This window comes from Asparagus officinalis, chromosome 7, assembly GCF_001876935.1.
Source record: "Asparagus officinalis chromosome 7, Aspof.V1, whole genome shotgun sequence".
NCBI classification, from domain to species: Eukaryota; Viridiplantae; Streptophyta; class Magnoliopsida; order Asparagales; family Asparagaceae; genus Asparagus; species Asparagus officinalis.
The window spans coordinates 147461756-147479656 of NC_033800.1; the positions used below are offsets into that span (position 1 = coordinate 147461756).

Consider the following 17901-nt stretch of genomic DNA (forward strand, 5'->3'; position numbering starts at 1 on the left):
AGAATCTACAGAAAATTTATTTTCAAAGAATTCAACATCTTTAGATTCAACAATAGTATTAGAAGATAAATCAAGTAGTCTATATGCTTTGCTATTTTCAGCATATCCGACAAAAATACTTTTAAAGGCTCTAGGTCCAAGTTTTGTTCTTTTAGGATCAGGAATTCTATAATAAGCCAAACACCCCCACTTTAAAGTATGACAGATTAGGTTTTCTACCTTTCCATAACTCATAAGGGCTTATATTTGACTTTTTAGAGGGAATCCTATTATGAATATAACATGCTATGTACAATGCTTCTCCCCATAAATTTAAAAGTAACTTAGCATTATTAAGCATACAATTTATCATTTCTTGTAAACTTCTATTTTTTCTTTCGGCTAAACCATTCTGTTGGGGAGTATAAGGTGCTGTACATTGATGAATAATGCCATGTTCTTCACAAAAATTATTAAAATTATCAGAAAAATATTCACCACCTCTATCAGAACGTAATACTTTAATTTTCCTTTCAAGTTGATTTTCAACTTCTGTTTTGTATTTTTTAAACATATCAAAAGCTTCATCTTTTGTTCTTAAAAGATAAACATACATATATCTACTGCAATCATCAACAAAAGTGATAAAGTATATTTTTCCTCCTCTAGTTAACATACCATTCAATTCACATATATCAGAATATATTAAATCTAAAACTTTAGAATCATTGCGAGAAACACTTGGAAAAGATTTCTTTGTTAATTTAGACTTAGTACAAATTTCACATTTATCAAATTCACCATTAAAGTTAATGAAGTCTAACTTTCTCATATTTTTCAAATAGCGAAAATTTAAATGTGCTAAGCGATCATGCCATAAATATGAAGATTCAACAATATAAACAGAAGATATAACTTCATTATTAATACTTAGTTGATACATTCCATCACAAGAGTAGCCCTTTCCCCACAAACATCTCGTTCTTAGACAGGATAACATTATTTGACTCAAAAGCAACCCGAAACCCTTTCTTACAAAGAAGATCAACAGAAACTAAGTTCTTTCTAACTTCGGGTACATACAGAACATTTATAAGAGTCAATTTATTTCCAGAAGTAAAATCTATATCAACAGTCCCCTTTCCAGCAACCTTTGCACAAGCATTGTTCCCCATTTGCACTTCTGAAATTTTCAAAATTTCTTCAAATCCTTTGAACAAGGATTTGTCCTTGCAAACGTGGATTGTTGCACCAGAATCAAGCCACCATCCAGACTTAACAGAAGCCATATTGATTTCAGAAATCATAGCGACCGGATTCTCTTCTATCATATTTGCAGAAGCATTTGATTTTACATTATTATTTTTTCTGTGATGACATTCTTTAGCAAAATGTCCAGGCTTGTCGCAAATAAAACATGATCCCTTTTTCTTCTGAAAATTCTTTCTTTTAAAGTGTTGCCCACTTTTCTTTACTTGAAGGTTCATATTTTTTACCCAAGATTCATTCTTTTCCACAGTGTGGACCTTACAATCACTTTGGACAGAATTTTTCGAATCACGTAAGCGTGACTCCTCTTCAATTCTAAGATTCTTCTGAAGTTGTTCCAAAGAGATATCCTCAGTTTTATGCATTAGTTTCTTAGAGTAATCTTTCCAAGTTGATGGTAGTTTTGCAATAATTGCAGCAACTTGAAAAGACTCTGGAAGAACTATTTTGAGAACATGAATCTTATTAACCAGAACCTCCAATTCATAAACTTGCTCTAGGACAGACTTGTCATCAACCATTTTATATTCTAGATATTTTGCAATTAAATACTTGTTTGTACCTTCCTCCTCGGCTTTGTATTTAAATTCCAGTGCGTTCCAGATCTCCCTTGCCGACTTTATCCTCGTGAAAAGATCATATAATCGGTCCGAAAGTGTGTTCAGAATGTGACCGCGACACAACACTTCATCTTCCTCCCGTTTTGCCTTTTGCTTTTTGATTTCTACTATTTCCTCCTCAGTAGGTTGTTTGCCGTCTGCACTTGGTTTTGGATCTTCTATGGGCTGCAGATTGAGGTTGAGAATGTAGGATATCTTCAATGCTGTAAGAAGAAACATCATTTTGTCTTGCCAGCGAGAGAAATTGTTCCCGTCGAATCGGTCCAATTTGACAATGTCTTGATTCATCACCTTGATTGATTCCGACTCCATTGTAGTAGAGATATTTCTTTAAGATTGTTAGTAAAACAATGAAGGAGACAGCAATTCTGAGGCGTGAAACACTTTCCTTAAAAAAATATTTGCTCCCACTTGATATTCAAAGTTGCTTCGGGTTAATGCAAATTTTTTTTCCAGGATACAACAGAAAATGAAAATTCCAGTAAGCAAATCTGGAATTTTCCTTAATTCGTTGTGAAACAAGTTTGTAATATTGCAGATGTTTTTGGTAGAAAAGATTCAGAAAAGAATTGTAAATAGATATCTGAAAACATAAACTATTTATAGGTTTGAAAAGGTGCTTCCAACAGTCATAACTTTTCAAAACACCCCTTAGAGCAAACAACCACTTTTCAACAGTCACTTGTCTTTTCATAATTTTTTTTAAAATTCAAAATAACATTAAAAAAAATATTCAATATATAATTATAAAGCGTGCAAAGTGCTAAGTGCGTCAAAATCGCGCTACCCGCACGCGGTTTTAGAAGCCTACACTTTGATCCATTATTCAAAGCCTAATAAGCATTCAATGCTTTTAAACCTCTAAAAGCATTATTCAAAGCCTAATAAGCATTCAATGCTTTTAAACCTCTAAAAGAATGTTCAAAATTCCAATGTGGGACTATCTTGTTTTTACCTCTAAAAGAATGTTCAAAATTCCAATGTGGGACTATCTTGTTTTTTACAAACAAATACTAACAAATAGAAGAAATGAAATGAGAATAGAAGAAAAAGGAAGTTGATAACGATGAAGAAGTCAAGCATAAGCTTCAGTCTATATCTGCTCCGTTAACATTAACTCTTGTTCTAAGTTTTCTGTCTGTTTAACATATTAACTCTTACTCTGATCTCTCGGATGATGCAGGTCTGAGTTTAATCAGTCCCCGTCTGATCCTAATTCGACATCGGAGCGGAAGAGGAAAACTCCTGAGGCCTAGTCAATATTTATAGTGAGTGTAACCTTTATTCTGCAGTTGTATCATCTTCGATGAGCCGTTTATCCCACAATTTGTAATGCGCCTAGCGTGTAATTTTGAAGTTTCGCAGTCATGAAATCGCGAATGGCAGTAAAATCCAGCAAAGATTGAAGGAAGATAACAGCAAATTATGAGCTCAGTGGATTTTGTGCATGATGGCGGTATAAACAAGATCCTGAGAGGCTCCTATAATGTTTTGTGCTCTATGATTATTCTTGTATAAGTTCCGCTTGTATTTGTGTGGTGTGCCTAAGATTGATGCTTTTAAGGGGTTAATGTTTGCAAGTACGTGTACATGATATCCTTCTGAAGTGAATAACATGTTAATTGTTGTTGAGAGGGTTTATTTTTAGGAGCTTATAAGTCATGCTGGCTTTTGACGGCTTTTGGGTTTTATAATAAAATTCTTATAAAAGTTGTATGGATACGATGGTTATTTACTTGGTCAAACTTAGCTGATTTATATGTGCTTATAAGCTAGTTTTTCAAAAGATGAGGAATCCTAACTTTTTTAGACGGGATCTTATAAGGCAGTTTATTGGTGATTTACTAAACAACTAGATATGAAAAAGTTAGCTTAAAAGCTTGTTTGACCAAAAAATTAATCAAACAACCTCTAAAACCAAACGGAGAACCTAGCGATGATGAACATGCTTAATATTATTAAGCTTGTAGTCGTGTTATATAGAAATTTTGTTTTAATTAGAATGAGTGATGCTCATAAATTAAGCGCATAAGCTGACGTAATGATGCATCTCTAATTGGCAAATTATTATCATGATCTCCTCGAGATAAAATTTACATAAAAGTCCACTATAAAGTTGGTTTTCTACTTTGTCAGTTCCCCGTTGCGCCAAGCAAATACAAATTCCTGTATAAAGCGGACCTTTACGCAAATTTGCCGCCTTCAAGTTATCGCTGCGAAGTCTCCCACCTCCGTACGCGAAACCTCCCAAGCGGTCCAGTTAGGGTTTCTTCTCGTAAAAAAAAAAAAAAAACTCTCGACAAAGGAGTTAGCTTTCCTCTAGGGTTACGGTTTTCTGCCCTTTGTGACTAAGATCAAGAGGAAATGGTAGGCCATGGCCACGCGATTCCCCTGGAGGTGGTGGGGACGATGATCGAGATGGCTGACGTGGCCTGGAACGCTCTCGAGCACCGCCGCGAGAGGAAGGAGATCGCCGTAGAGGAGGAGGAGGTCCTCCACCTGAAGTCGGAGAACGAGCGGTTGAAAGAGGTTTTGGCCGAGAATCTCGCGGTCCTTGAGAAGATCTCGCAGATTTCCTCTCTTTCTAAAGACTGCCCTTCCGATGTGAGTCTTGAGTCTCTTTATTTTTTCTTAATTTAGGGTTTTTGTGAAATTCATGGAATTGAGAATGAGATAGCTATCAAATAACAGATATAAGTTATGGAATCTATGAATCGAGGCTCAATTTTGTGTATAATTTAAGTTCCTATGTGAAAAATTATGGAATTGAGCTGAACTACTTATCAAACAACGGCTACAATTTGTGGAATTTGCGAACCAGTACTGAAATTTGTGAATATCTTTTACAGAGAAGTATGGTTGATCCTAATCATCTTTTAATTTTTTTCATTATCTTTTATTTAGAGTAATTGATTGGGTTCACTTGACATTCCTTGAAACGGGATATAATAAGAGCTAAAAGAAGAGAGATGAATACTTATAGTTTCCGGTCATATTGTTTGAGTTTCTCTTTATGCATTAAATTGCATAGTTTTGGTACCTTATTACACTTCATTTTTTTAAAGCCAAAACAGTATCTTTCTTATTAAAGATCGTCCGGACATCATGTGTGAGTACCTCTGCAGTTTCTTTATTAATTCCTGTACCATGTGCTCATATGGAATTCAGAAAGGAAGAAGGTTTGAAACTGAACTAACCTTGGCGGGTGTAATTAATTCACGTTTCTTTCCAAGGACTTGCATGTATTTCCATCTCCCCTCTTCTCTTTGGTTAATGTGAAGCATCATCCAACTTTTATGCTGTGCTTTTCATTATGAGATGTGAAGCAAATCTCTATCTATTTATGTAAATTATTCATGTATGCTTCATCCTTGTACACTAAACTATGCTGTTATCTAGCTAAGTTTTTTCTTTAAAGATATTTTAGTTTCAATGGGGTGAGGGTGTTAGGGATACTGGTTATGCTACACTTGGAATGATGCATACTACATATTTGCTATATTATATAAGATGTACATTGCAGGAAAGTTGTATTTGCTATATTACATAAGATATACATTGCTTCATTCATTTCTTTTGACCTAGCATGTGCATATTTGGCTTATATTCTTTTTATTAGCAGAGTTGAAGGTCATTATTTAGAAACTTGAAGCAATTGGGTATTAGATTGAATCTTTTACTCATGTATGCTGACTATTGACTTAACAAAACATTTGTTCCTTTTCCTGATTTTATTGATGTGGCTTTCAAATCTAGATCTTACTTCATATTACCGACATATATAACTCCTAATAATTCACTACAGCATATATGTACCCGGAACAACTGTACAAGGGATTATTTATATTCTGATTGTTGGCTGAGACATAAATTAATTGTTAATTGTACTGCTGTTTCTGGATAAGTGTGGAAGGTCAATATCAGGGTGGATTTGTTCATTTAAATCGAGTTAAATGGAGAGCTGAATAGATGCTTAAAATGTAAATCTCATCTGTTTATGATTGTGATAATATGAAATGATAAGCTCTGTTTTATTGCAGCTATATGCACGCCTTGAGGCTGCAGTTGATTCTTCAAGCTTCTTGACAAAAATTGAATCACTTATTGCAGCTATATGCACGCCTTGAGGCTGCAGTTGATTCTTCAAGCTTCTTGACAAAAATTGAATCACTTCATCAGGAGTCCAATGCTATACCAAACAACAGTTGATTCTTCAAGCTTCTTGACAAAAATTGAATCACTTCATCAGGAGTCCAATGCTATACCAAACAGTTATCTTCCTACTGAAGTTACAGGTCGGTCCCCTCCTTAACTCGAGTTGACATGAAGTTGATTTGATGCAGCTAAATGTTTTCACCACTTTCTATTTTTCATGTGCTGTATATTTTGTGCATTGAAGCAGATCTCAAAGAAGTTGACCTTTCTGATAATGTCAATGGGGACCCTTCTTGGTGGATTTGGGTAACAAAAGAGGTGGTTCCGGATAATTTGGAGGAAGCGTGTGGAATTGACAATGAAAATTATGTTATAATTAGTGATGAGAATGTGGTTGATGGGATTGCTGAATTCATAGCCAAATGCATCCATGAAAACCCAAGATCTAAGGTACTTGAAGGTTTTTGATTTTGACCTTTCTATTCCTTTGCTTTATCTGATAAGGTGCGGTTATGAATATCAGGTGTTAACACCAGAGCAGTTGCAGAGAAGTAAGTTTCTGTTGCCTTTAATACACTTTAGATTGACTTAAGAGTTTTCTACAGTTAGCTGGATCTTTGAAATTTGTTGTCAACTGAACTTAATTGTCTTATTCAATGTGGATACTGTTGTTGGATTAAATTGGTGGTATAAAGTAAAGTGTATATGATACTAAAATATAGTACTTCCTTCCTAGTGTTTTATTTCAAATGATTCTAAAGAAATGATTTTCTAGAGCTTTGTACATGAACTCTAAAGATCTCTTGTAGATTTGGTTAATACAGAACCAAACTCATGATTCCTTCTCTTTTAATAGTTCCTATATAAAGATATAGCAGACATATCAATTTGTACTAAACATATTTTAAAAACTTCTTACTATACTGAATTCTCAATGGTTAATGTCTGATTTTTTGGTACTTCATCACAGTGGGTTTTTTTACGTGTCAAGTTATTTTAACAATTTAAGCTGTTTAAAGATTTCAGTTTTACTAAGAGGTTCTGAATAAGCAATACATGATGAAACTCATTGCTTATGGCTGTGGATATCACAATAGCTATAGACAGTAATCATTTTGAACTTCCAAATGGTGGCCAGTGTAATTTGATAATAGTACTTTCATATGCTTTATTTATCAATCACTTTGTAGCCTTAAGAACTTCCAAGATATGCTTCATGGTGGCACTTTAGTCATTCAAGTAAGGTGCCTGCTGCAAACTATATTCTTTGAAAATTGATCCTTCTAAATGTTCCAAAAGCTCTATTTAAAAATAGTCTGGGAATTACTAATATTTACAGGAAAATAATTTTTTATTGCAAAATGGAAATATGTGTTCTCTTGAAGTTTTTTTATTTTAATTTTTTTGAGTCACTTGCTCTTGGAATTCTTCATTTTGTTTTCCTGCTGTTATTTTCTTCTAGTTTCTGGAACAAGTAATACATATTCAACTGTTCTTAGTTGAAGAATTTATGAGAATATATAATCTTATACTCTCATTCCTCTCTTTATTTTATATTAATGTAACTCTTTGAGTTTTCAGCTGTGGCAAGGGCTTTAGGTGGCATTAAAGACAAGAGCAAGTTGAAACATGTGTGGGAAGCTGGAAAGATTATCTATACCTTATCTACCTGGGGACTATTTTTGGCTGGGTAAGCCTTGATTTTGATTTTTCTTGAATAAATTTTACAGAGGCATTCCTATAAAGCTTACGTATTGAGAAATGCTTCAAGGACGTAATATCCACAAATGATTAATTGATATTGTAAATATATGGTTTAAACGTAAACGATATTTGAGGTTACAGCTAACAAACATTTGGGAGCCTGCTGGTTATTCTGTGTAGACGATACTAGTCAAATTTGGACAAAATTTAATGAACAAAGCCCGATTTTTCTTCTCTTCTAATTATTAACAATCTGTTGAAATTTAAAATTCAATTATTAGATGGCTACAGCCGCATTGGAAATTATGTTGAGTTTACATTTACAGCTCATCTGTTGGCCAATACCAACTTAAATGAATTCTGTCCTAAATTTCATGCTTCTGCTGATTACTTCCAAATTTATGATTGTGGTGATTTAAAACTTGTGCCCACATACGCCATATTTATGTTGTCCTGGTTGCTGTATTCTTGCGGACCTTTCACCTTGTAGCGTCTAAATCATAGTTGTTGGGAATGTGGCCTGCTATAGCGAACTGCGACCTGAGTTCAATCATCCCAGAGTTGTAGTGGAACGCGACCCAGCTCACTAACTCCGGTGACCTGATTTGGAACTGACACCAGTTAAATTAAAAAAACCACATTTCAGAAAATTTAGGAAAAAAACAAGTGATAAATTAAGCAAATAAAGTACATGTACCTTAATTGCAATATGATTCTGGAGGTTCTTCTACCAGTACTGATATCAACTGACATATTTATTAAAGTCGACTCTTATTGAATTTGACTCTTGCGGGTCCTCAAATTCATATATTTAAAAACTGAACCTACAATGTACCACGTCAGTCAGCATATTGTATAAGTCTAAACCGCAATACCAAATTCTGATTCCAAATAATCGGCGTACCACGCTCCCGTTCCCTTCCCATGAATCAATATAGTGATTTCAGAAATAGGTAAACGGCATCCAGTCGGCTTTTTAGACCTTGATGTAGCTTGCTTGCATAAAGCATGTTTATGCTTTTTCTTCTGAACGTTCACGTGCTATCTAATAGTTACCTAGTACTAATTATGAGTTGCTTTAAGCCTTTAAGGCTGGGTTTCATTGTGGAATTATAAAGAAGGCTACATCAGTACTATCATCCGTAGCTCATTATCATACCTTAAATTGTGAAATTTTGAATTCGAAATTTCATTGAGATATACGTGTGCTTGCTGCCAATTAACAATTTTTATGAGGTCAAGTCATTTGGGTTGGTTGGCAACATTACTCGCACACTTCTCCCTGCTAAAGTTGATGCTTCATGAAAATTTAAGGACAAATGAGAGGAGTATAGTCCTCGATATCAATAAATGCAATCCAAAGACTTGCGTATAAATTTGAAGCTTCATATATCTTTGAGGCTTTATGTTAATCTTTTTACTGTTTTCAGGTTATATCAAGGTCGAGCTGTCCTGAAAGCTGCAGCAATTGGAGTTGGTTCGGCCAGCAAAGTTGTCGCGAGAGCACTCTAAAAGAGCAGCGTCATTTACGCTATGTATCCTATGTAGTGCTTGTTCTTCGATTCTGAATGAATTTGTGTATCTCAACTCATCTCTTGTACAGTTTACTTCAGAAAACTTGGCGTGCTTACCTTGCGAACAGCTTGTCCATATCCCGCAAGGAACTGTGAAATATTTCCGCTATGCATGAAGGATTGATTCCAATTGTGTTCAATTCCTTTGTGTTTATAGGAACAAATGAAATGCTTGCGCGTAAATTGGTTCTTGAATATTTGGTTTTTTTTGTTGATAATCGATTCTTCGTAGAACGCATGAAATGGTAAGTCTTATGTGCAGTGACTGAGGAAATCTGTATAGGTTTATTATGCAAAATTCAAATCTATTCATGGATGCTGGTTTATCATCTGTAAAAACGAATAGTATTAAGAGGTTTTATTCTTCTTTTTTTCTAGGATTTAAAAAAAAATTCCAATGTGGGTTTGTTACATAAATCTCATTGCACATAGAAATAACAAGTAATCTCTTTTAAAAAAAAATGGAAATAAAAATATGATAATGTGATATATAAATCTGGAGAGATTGCAATTAGGCAAAATGGCGCTTAAATATCCTATTGTTTTACAAACTTTGCACTTAAATAGTCTAAATTGAAACTACCGCACTTAAATATTCTAATTTGTTTGAATTTGACTTAAATATCCCAAGTTATTTGGATTTGGCATAATGTCGATACTTTCTGTTAGTCGGACGTGAGGATATTTCAAAGAATATTTTCATATAGTTATCACATTCGTTTTTAGATTTATTTACTAGTATAGCGCATGTGTATTACACTTGGTCATATTTGTTTTATATCCTAAAAATAATAGTAAACTGTTAATCATTGAATATCTTATTAGGTTGGGTACTTTCTATAACGTCAGCAGAGCAGTCACTATGCAAAGCTCAAGCTCCGCCCAAATGTTGTCTTTTGGCACACTACATCCTTAATCAACATTAATTGTAGAATTGTAGGTTGAAGATGGTACTTATTAATTTTTATAATGCATTAGTAGGAAATGGATTGTGCGTTGAGAATTTGAATGGATTTAAGTGGGAATTAATGATTAGTGGGGGTTAACAATGTTGGATTTAATCTAATAAATCTATTTGTGGGCACATATGATTAATCAATGTGTATTGCTATCTTTCAGGATAACCCACTAAAGTGATCAATTAAGTTGGGTTAATTTGGTATTTAAATATAAGTCATGGGGTTATATGTGCAGATACCAGGTTGTAATTGTAATTTATTGAGGGGCTAAATTACAAAAGTACAACATCTATAAATAAGGGGTTATGGTCCCTAACCTAGGGTTACATTCTCTAATTCTCTACACCCCCATCTAGCTAGAGAAATTCGGCTAAAAGAGAGAACCCTAAGGTTAGAAGATCCAAAACCCAAAATCAAGATCAATCTATGGATTCAGGTATAAGCTTCCGCTCTCTTTTGATTTTGTTAATCTTTTTGAATTAATCATGGCTATATGGTTTTAGATCTCAAGTTTATTGATTTAGATCTATCAAGTGGTATCAGAGCCACCTTGATTAATTCTTAGGGATTTAAGTTTTATTGGATTTTTGACAAGTGGTATCAGAGCCACCTTGATTAATTCTTAGGGATTTAAGTTTTATTGGATTTTTGATCTTAAATCTCTGGTTAAAGATTCATAAGTTTTATTGGATTTTTGATCTTAAATCTCTGGTTAAAGATTCAATTTTTTGGGTTCGGATGAACAGAAAAATTTTTTGGGTTCGGATGAACAGTAAAATTTTTTGGGGTTCGGATGAACAGTAACGAAAAGTTCTCGGATGAACAGTAACTGAAAAAATCGCCGGTGAACAGTAACTTTTGGGAATTTAATTTCTGTTTCTTATTGGACAAATCAGGTTATTCTTGTTCATTTGGAAACAGTCAATTCAGTTTATCTTTTAATTCAAATGTTGTGGGAACCGGTTACTTAAGTACTTATGACAACCTATATTTGCTCGATACAATTGCTTCTTATAATGAATCCTTGCATGTGGAATCACGTGGTACTAAGCGTAAATTAAATAAGGAAAATTCGGCGACATTATGGCATAAGCGCTTAGGTCATATCTCAAAAGGTAGAATTGAGCGTCTTGTGTCTGATGGCATTTTGGATTCCCTTGATTTTTCGGACTTCGACGTATGTGTTGAATGTATCAAGGGAAAACAGACCAAAGTGAAAAGATTAGGTGCCAACAGATCTTCGGATGTCTTAGAATTGATACATACGGATATTTGTGGGCCATTCCCTACGGAATCCTGGAATGGTCAACAATATTTTATATCATTCATAGACGATTACTCACGTTATGGGCACCTATATCTTATTCATGAAAAATCTGAGTCTCTGGACATGTTCAAAGCCTATAAAGCTGAAGTTGAGAATCAACTCAACAGAAGAATTAAAACCGTCAGATCTGATCGTGGTGGTGAGTACTACGGTAGATATGATGGTTCAGGTGAACAACGTCCAGGACCATTTGCTAGATACCTAGAGGAATGCGGTATCGTCCCACAGTACACTATGCCGGGTTCACCTAGCATGAATGGTGTAGCTGAAAGACGAAACAGGACTCTTAAGGATATGGTAAGAAGTATGATTGCTCATTCTTCTTTACCAGAGTCACTCTGGGGAGAAGCACTTAAGACAGCAGCTTACATTCTGAATAGAGTACCAAGTAAAGCAGTTGCTAAAACACCTTATGAGCTTTGGACTGGTCGAAAGCCCAGTTTAAAGCATTTACATATTTGGGGATGTCCAGCTGAGGCAAGGCCTTATAGGCCAAATGAAAAGAAATTGGACTCCAAAACAGTTAGCAGCTACTTTATTGGATACTCTGAACGCTCTAGGGGCTATAAGTTTTATGATCCCACTATAAGGAATATTTTTGAGACGGGAACAGCAACATTCTTTGAGGATGTTGAGTTTGGGGGGAGAAATAAGGTTAGAGACATTAGTTTTGAGGAGGAATTGGCTTCAGATCCAATCCATACAGTTACTTTTGACAATATTCAGGTTCCTATACCTGTTGTTGCTCAAGAAGTAAATCCGGAACCTCAAGATGATAATGTTGAACAACTCCCTGTTCCAGAAGAACAAACTCAACAACCTCAAGAACCAGTGCCATTAAGGAGATCCACGAGAGAAAGGAGAAATGCTATTCCGGATGATTATATTGTATTTCTCCAAGAACATGAGGAAAGTAGTGGAATGTTAGAAGATGATCCAATCAACTTCTCTCAGGCCATGAAAAGTTCTAACTCTCAACAGTGGATTGATGCCATGAATGAAGAGTACAAGTCTATGCAAGACAATAAGGTTTGGGAACTTGTCCCATTACCAGAAGGTGCAAAACCAATTGGTTGTAAATGGATTTTTAAAACCAAGCGGGATGCAAACGGTAATGTGGAGAGGTATAAGGCACGTCTTGTGGCTAAAGGCTATACTCAAAAGGAAGGCATTGATTATACAGAGACTTTCTCTCCGGTTTCATCGAAAGACTCTTTCAGAATAATCATGGCACTTGTTGCTCATTATGATCTTGAGTTACATCAGATGGATGTTAAGACTGCATTTCTCAATGGAGACATTGATGAGATGATTTATATGGTGCAACCAGAAAACTTTGTGTCAGGAGACCCAAAGAATATGGTTTGCAAATTAAGGAAATCCATCTATGGACTCAAGCAAGCTCCTCGTCAATGGTATCATAAGTTTCAACAAATAGTTATCTCGTTCGGTTTTGAGATGAACATTGTTGATGACTGTGTATATCACAAGTTCAGTGGGAGTAAGTATATTTTTCTGGTTCTGTATGTCGATGACATCTTGCTTGCCACTAATGATATAGGCATGTTGCACGAAACCAAGAGATTTCTATCAAAGAATTTTGAGATGAAAGATCTTGGGGACGCCTCTTTTATATTAGGGATCCAGATACATCGAGATCGCTCTCGGGGTATTCTTGGATTATCACAAAAGAGCTATATCGATAAGGTACTTAAAAGGTTTGGCATGCAAGATTGCAGACCAGGTGACACCCCTGTTGCTAAAGGAGACAAGTTTAGTCTCAATCAGTGCCCTAAAGGTAACCTTGAAATTCAGGAAATGCAGAAGATTCCTTATGCTTCGGCTGTAGGAAGTCTAATGTATGCTCAGGTATGTACGCGTCCGGATATTGCGTACATTGTTGGGATGTTAGGCAGATACTTAAGCAACCCTGGTATGGATCATTGGATAGCAGTCAAAAGGGTTATGAGGTATCTTCAGAAAACAAAAGATTACATGCTCACATACAGAAAATCAGAGAAATTAGAGGTCATTGGGTATTCGGACTCTGATTTTGCTGGATGCCAAGATAGCAGGAAGTCTACATCAGGCTACATTTATATGTTAGCAGGAGGAGCTATATCATGGAAAAGTGTCAAACAAACACTAGTAGCTTCCTCCACTATGGCAGCAGAATTTGTAGCTTGCTATGAGGCATCCAATCAGGGAATATGGCTGCGAAATTTTGTCACGGGACTGCGCATTTTGGAAAATGTTGAAAGACCACTAAGGCTATATTGTGACAATAAATCTGCAGTAATGTATTCCAATAACAACAGGAGCTCAACTAAGTCAAAACATATTGACATTAAGTTCCTGGTTGTGAAAGAAAGGGTACAGAGTGGACAGATATCCATAGAGCACATTGGGACAAACTCCATGATAGCTGATCCTCTTACTAAGGGATTGCCACCTAAGGTCTTTCATGAGCATACTGCTCATATGGGTGTGGTATTATTTGAGGATATTATGTTTTAGTGGGAGTTTGTATTTGTGGTGCTTTATGTTTGGTTGTATTGTCTGATCAGAATAAAGTATTCAGTTAAGACACTCTGTTACATTATGTTTGGTTTTGACCTCACTAAGGAGGACCAGTTGAAAATAGACATGTACTGATCACATTGCATGTAATTTTCATGCTGTACATCCATGATTGATCTATGCCATTTGATTGTATTGGTATATGTGACCATTGATGGGTCGAGTCACGATAAATGTGACGAAGGCCGCTTTGATCCTATATTGATATAGTCAATGGACGAGATTGTTCGGAAATACCATTTCAGTGATAGCAATTTTTGAGCTCATAAGGTTATACACAGTTTAAGGAATCATATGGTGCCCAAGTGGGAGATTGTTGGATTTAATCTAATAAATCTATTTGTGGGCACATATGATTAATCAATGTGTATTGCTATCTTTCAGGATAACCCACTAAAGTGATCAATTAAGTTGGGTTAATTTGATATTTAAATATAAGTCATGGGGTTATATGTGCAGATACCAGGTTGTAATTGTAATTTATTGAGGGGCTAAATTACAAAAGTACAACATCTATAAATAAGGGGTTATGGTCCCTAACCTAGGGTTACATTCTCTAATTCTCTACACCCCCATCTAGCTAGAGAAATTCGGCTAAAAGAGAGAACCCTAAGGTTAGAAGATCCAAAACCCAAAATCAAGATCAATCTATGGATTCAGGTATAAGCTTCCGCTCTCTTTTGATTTTGTTAATCTCTTTGAATTAATCATGGCTATATGGTTTTAGATCTCAAGTTTATTGATTTAGATCTATCAAACAAACCTATAAACAATTTACTAAAATTAGGATTATTGTGAATGGACCCCTCGCAATATCAGTCAATTGCGAATAGACACAATGTATTTCTATTTGTGGTAACTAGAACCCCTATAATAATGGCCCCGGTATAAATACACTTTTTAGTGAACTTTTTCGACTCTTTTAAAAGTTAAAAAGTAACGATATGAGGTCCTCACCTGGGTAAAAAAAATTCAATCCGGGGGTCTGTTGGCAGTTAAACCCAAAAATTGTTTGGGTTATGGATTTGTGAGTTCATATCATCATATGACGTGCCCCTCACTTGTTTAGAGTCTCTTTATTTTTTTTGGAACTATGAAACTTCTGCGGAGTTTTTGTTGTGATCGCATTTGGTAACAAAAGGGATAAATGATAATGGTTATACAACGGTAATTACATCATTTATTTATTTATATATACTAGTATAATACGCGTGCTTTGCACGTGGACTTGTTGTTGTATTTAATATTATAATATTTAATAAATTATATATAACCATTAAAAGTTATTTTATTGCACTATGATTTAAAAAATTAACTTATACTATTATTAGTACTTGTACTACTATTAACATACATTTAATAGTTATTTAAATTTGTTTATTATTATATTATTAAACAATTTATTTAGGAGTATAATTATTAAATAATAATGTAATCGTTAGTTTAAGTAACACTATTGATATAATTAAACCATTTAAATTATTAAATATTTATGTTATGTACAAATTTTATTACAATATCTATTAAATAATGGCAATAATTATTAATGTTATATGACTTTATGTTATAAAGAATATTACGTTGTTCAATATTTAATATTGTCTTAAAAATAAAAAATTGGTTAGTATAAATTAAAAATACTATTATTTAAAAAAAATATTTTATATAAAAATATTAGACCTTTGAAATTTATGAGACATTTACTGGCCAACAAAAAGTGCATGACTCATAAATTTCAAAGATCCAATATTTTTATATAAAGTGATTTTTCTAAATAAAAATATTTTTAATTCATAATGTCTAATTTTTATTACTAAGACGATATTATAATATCAAAAAGGGTAATAAATCTTTATAATATAAAAAATAATCCTAATTTATAATATTATTAATAATTATAATCACACAACATTTTATTAACTAAATAATTTTACTATTTCATTACAATTAATAATTCTTTTACAACAAATTATAATATATTTTTATTATCATATTAAATTATTCTAGCGAGTGATCAAATATTTTGAGAAAAAGAAGAGAAAAGTACATGCCTCATAAATTTCAAGGATCCAAAATTTTTAATATAAATTAATTTTCCAAAATAAAAGTATTTTTAATTTATAACATCCAAAATTTTATTACTAAGATGATATTAATTATCAAACAAGGTAATATTCTTTGCAACATAAAGAAATAACCCCTATTTATAGTATTATTAATAATTATAATTGTGTGCAATAATTTATTAAATGAATGACTTTTACTTATATAATATATAATTAATAATTATTTATAATAAAGTATCATATATTCACGAATTTTGTTATCATTATAATTTATTAATATATTCTAGTGAGACCAAATAATTTGAGAAAATGAAGAGGTGCATAGTTAATTGATAGGGTAAAAAAGGAAATCAAAAGTTTTGACATGGGTATTCTCTTTTATAAGTAGTATAGATGGACGTTTTCGAGATAATTGTGATTATTTTATGGCCATTTCATAGCGTAGTAGTAGCAAATAAAACGCAAGACAAACAAGAGTATACACTTTATAAGAGTGAAAAGGAGACAGAAAACTATTGTCTACTTAGTGTTGGATTTAAATCCAATATATGAGCCAATATATTAAATAAATATGTATTATGTGCTATCAATTAAGGTTAGCCTATTAAAATGATCTAATTTAGGGTTTGGGTTTTTAATGAATAATTAAAGTATCGGCCTCATATGTGTAGAGATCAAAATATAATTATTAATTCTATGATGGGTTGAATTGATAATTATAAATAACTAATATCAGTTATAAATAGGGTTGTGGTTCTCCAAATCTCTAGGTAAAATCTCTTTCTGATTTTCCATATTCAGAAGTATTAGAGTTTCACATCCTACTACGTACAAGATTTGGAAGATCTACATCTCAAAACTCAAGATTCACATCCTACTCAATGGATTCAAGTATGATTCTGCATCTTCTCAATTATCTCAATAGTTTGATATGAACAATCTTGAGATTGATTAGAGATTTATTTATTAAAGCAAAAGGTTTATCTTTTCTTGATCTATCACTTAGATTCAAATAAATAAATGAAACATTGTATGTCATATGTTTAAGTAATGACCTGCTGATATGATACATGATTAATAGAAGAAATATGCTCTGCTAAATCGAGATTCGTCCACGATAGCTTTGTATTGAGCATACAGCTTTTTGAGCATGTTGAAGATGTCTGATTGTCTCATATTGAGATTAATGGGTAGAATTAAGAACCAAAATTAATGGTTTAAATTAATGGATAATGGAGAGCTAACGTATATTGAGCAGTTGATGAGTATTGGGATTAATGGGTTGGATTGGATTCATGAGCATTTAATTGATAAGTTAAAGAAAACAGATATAACTTTCATTATCTTCTTCATTTCCTTGCAAGCACAACGTAATTTCCTTTTCTTAGTTAATACTATAATATATACATCTTATAAAATATTCTAACAATATTCTATAACATTTATAATATTATTATATATTATATTCTAATTCTAATATTGTTACTATTATAGTATATTATAACAAAATTATGATAATACAATATCAAATATTTCTAATACTATTACGAAATGGAGATAATAATTTCTATTTTCTTTTTAATATTATAAATATTATATTATTATGTTGTACATATTCTAATAATAATTATAATATATTATAATATTTTAATATTATTGTTACTACTA

The 17901-nt window shown here is 33.2% G+C and overlaps 1 protein-coding gene across 2 annotated transcripts; it reads left to right on the plus strand.

Annotated features, from left to right (window-relative positions):
- Positions 4075–9516, plus strand: LOC109850124. 2 transcript variants are annotated; one of them, XM_020420049.1, is made up of 7 exons: positions 4075–4472; positions 5909–5959; positions 6100–6163; positions 6271–6473; positions 6547–6574; positions 7605–7713; positions 9158–9516. In XM_020420049.1, exons 1-7 carry the CDS (start codon positions 4233–4235, stop codon positions 9237–9239), a joined length of 777 nt encoding a protein of 258 aa, XP_020275638.1. In that variant the 5' UTR covers positions 4075–4232; the 3' UTR covers positions 9240–9516. The 2 variants fall into 2 exon arrangements, with proteins under 2 accessions (XP_020275638.1, XP_020275639.1); XM_020420050.1 differs by lacking the exon at positions 5909–5959 and adding an exon at positions 5979–6029.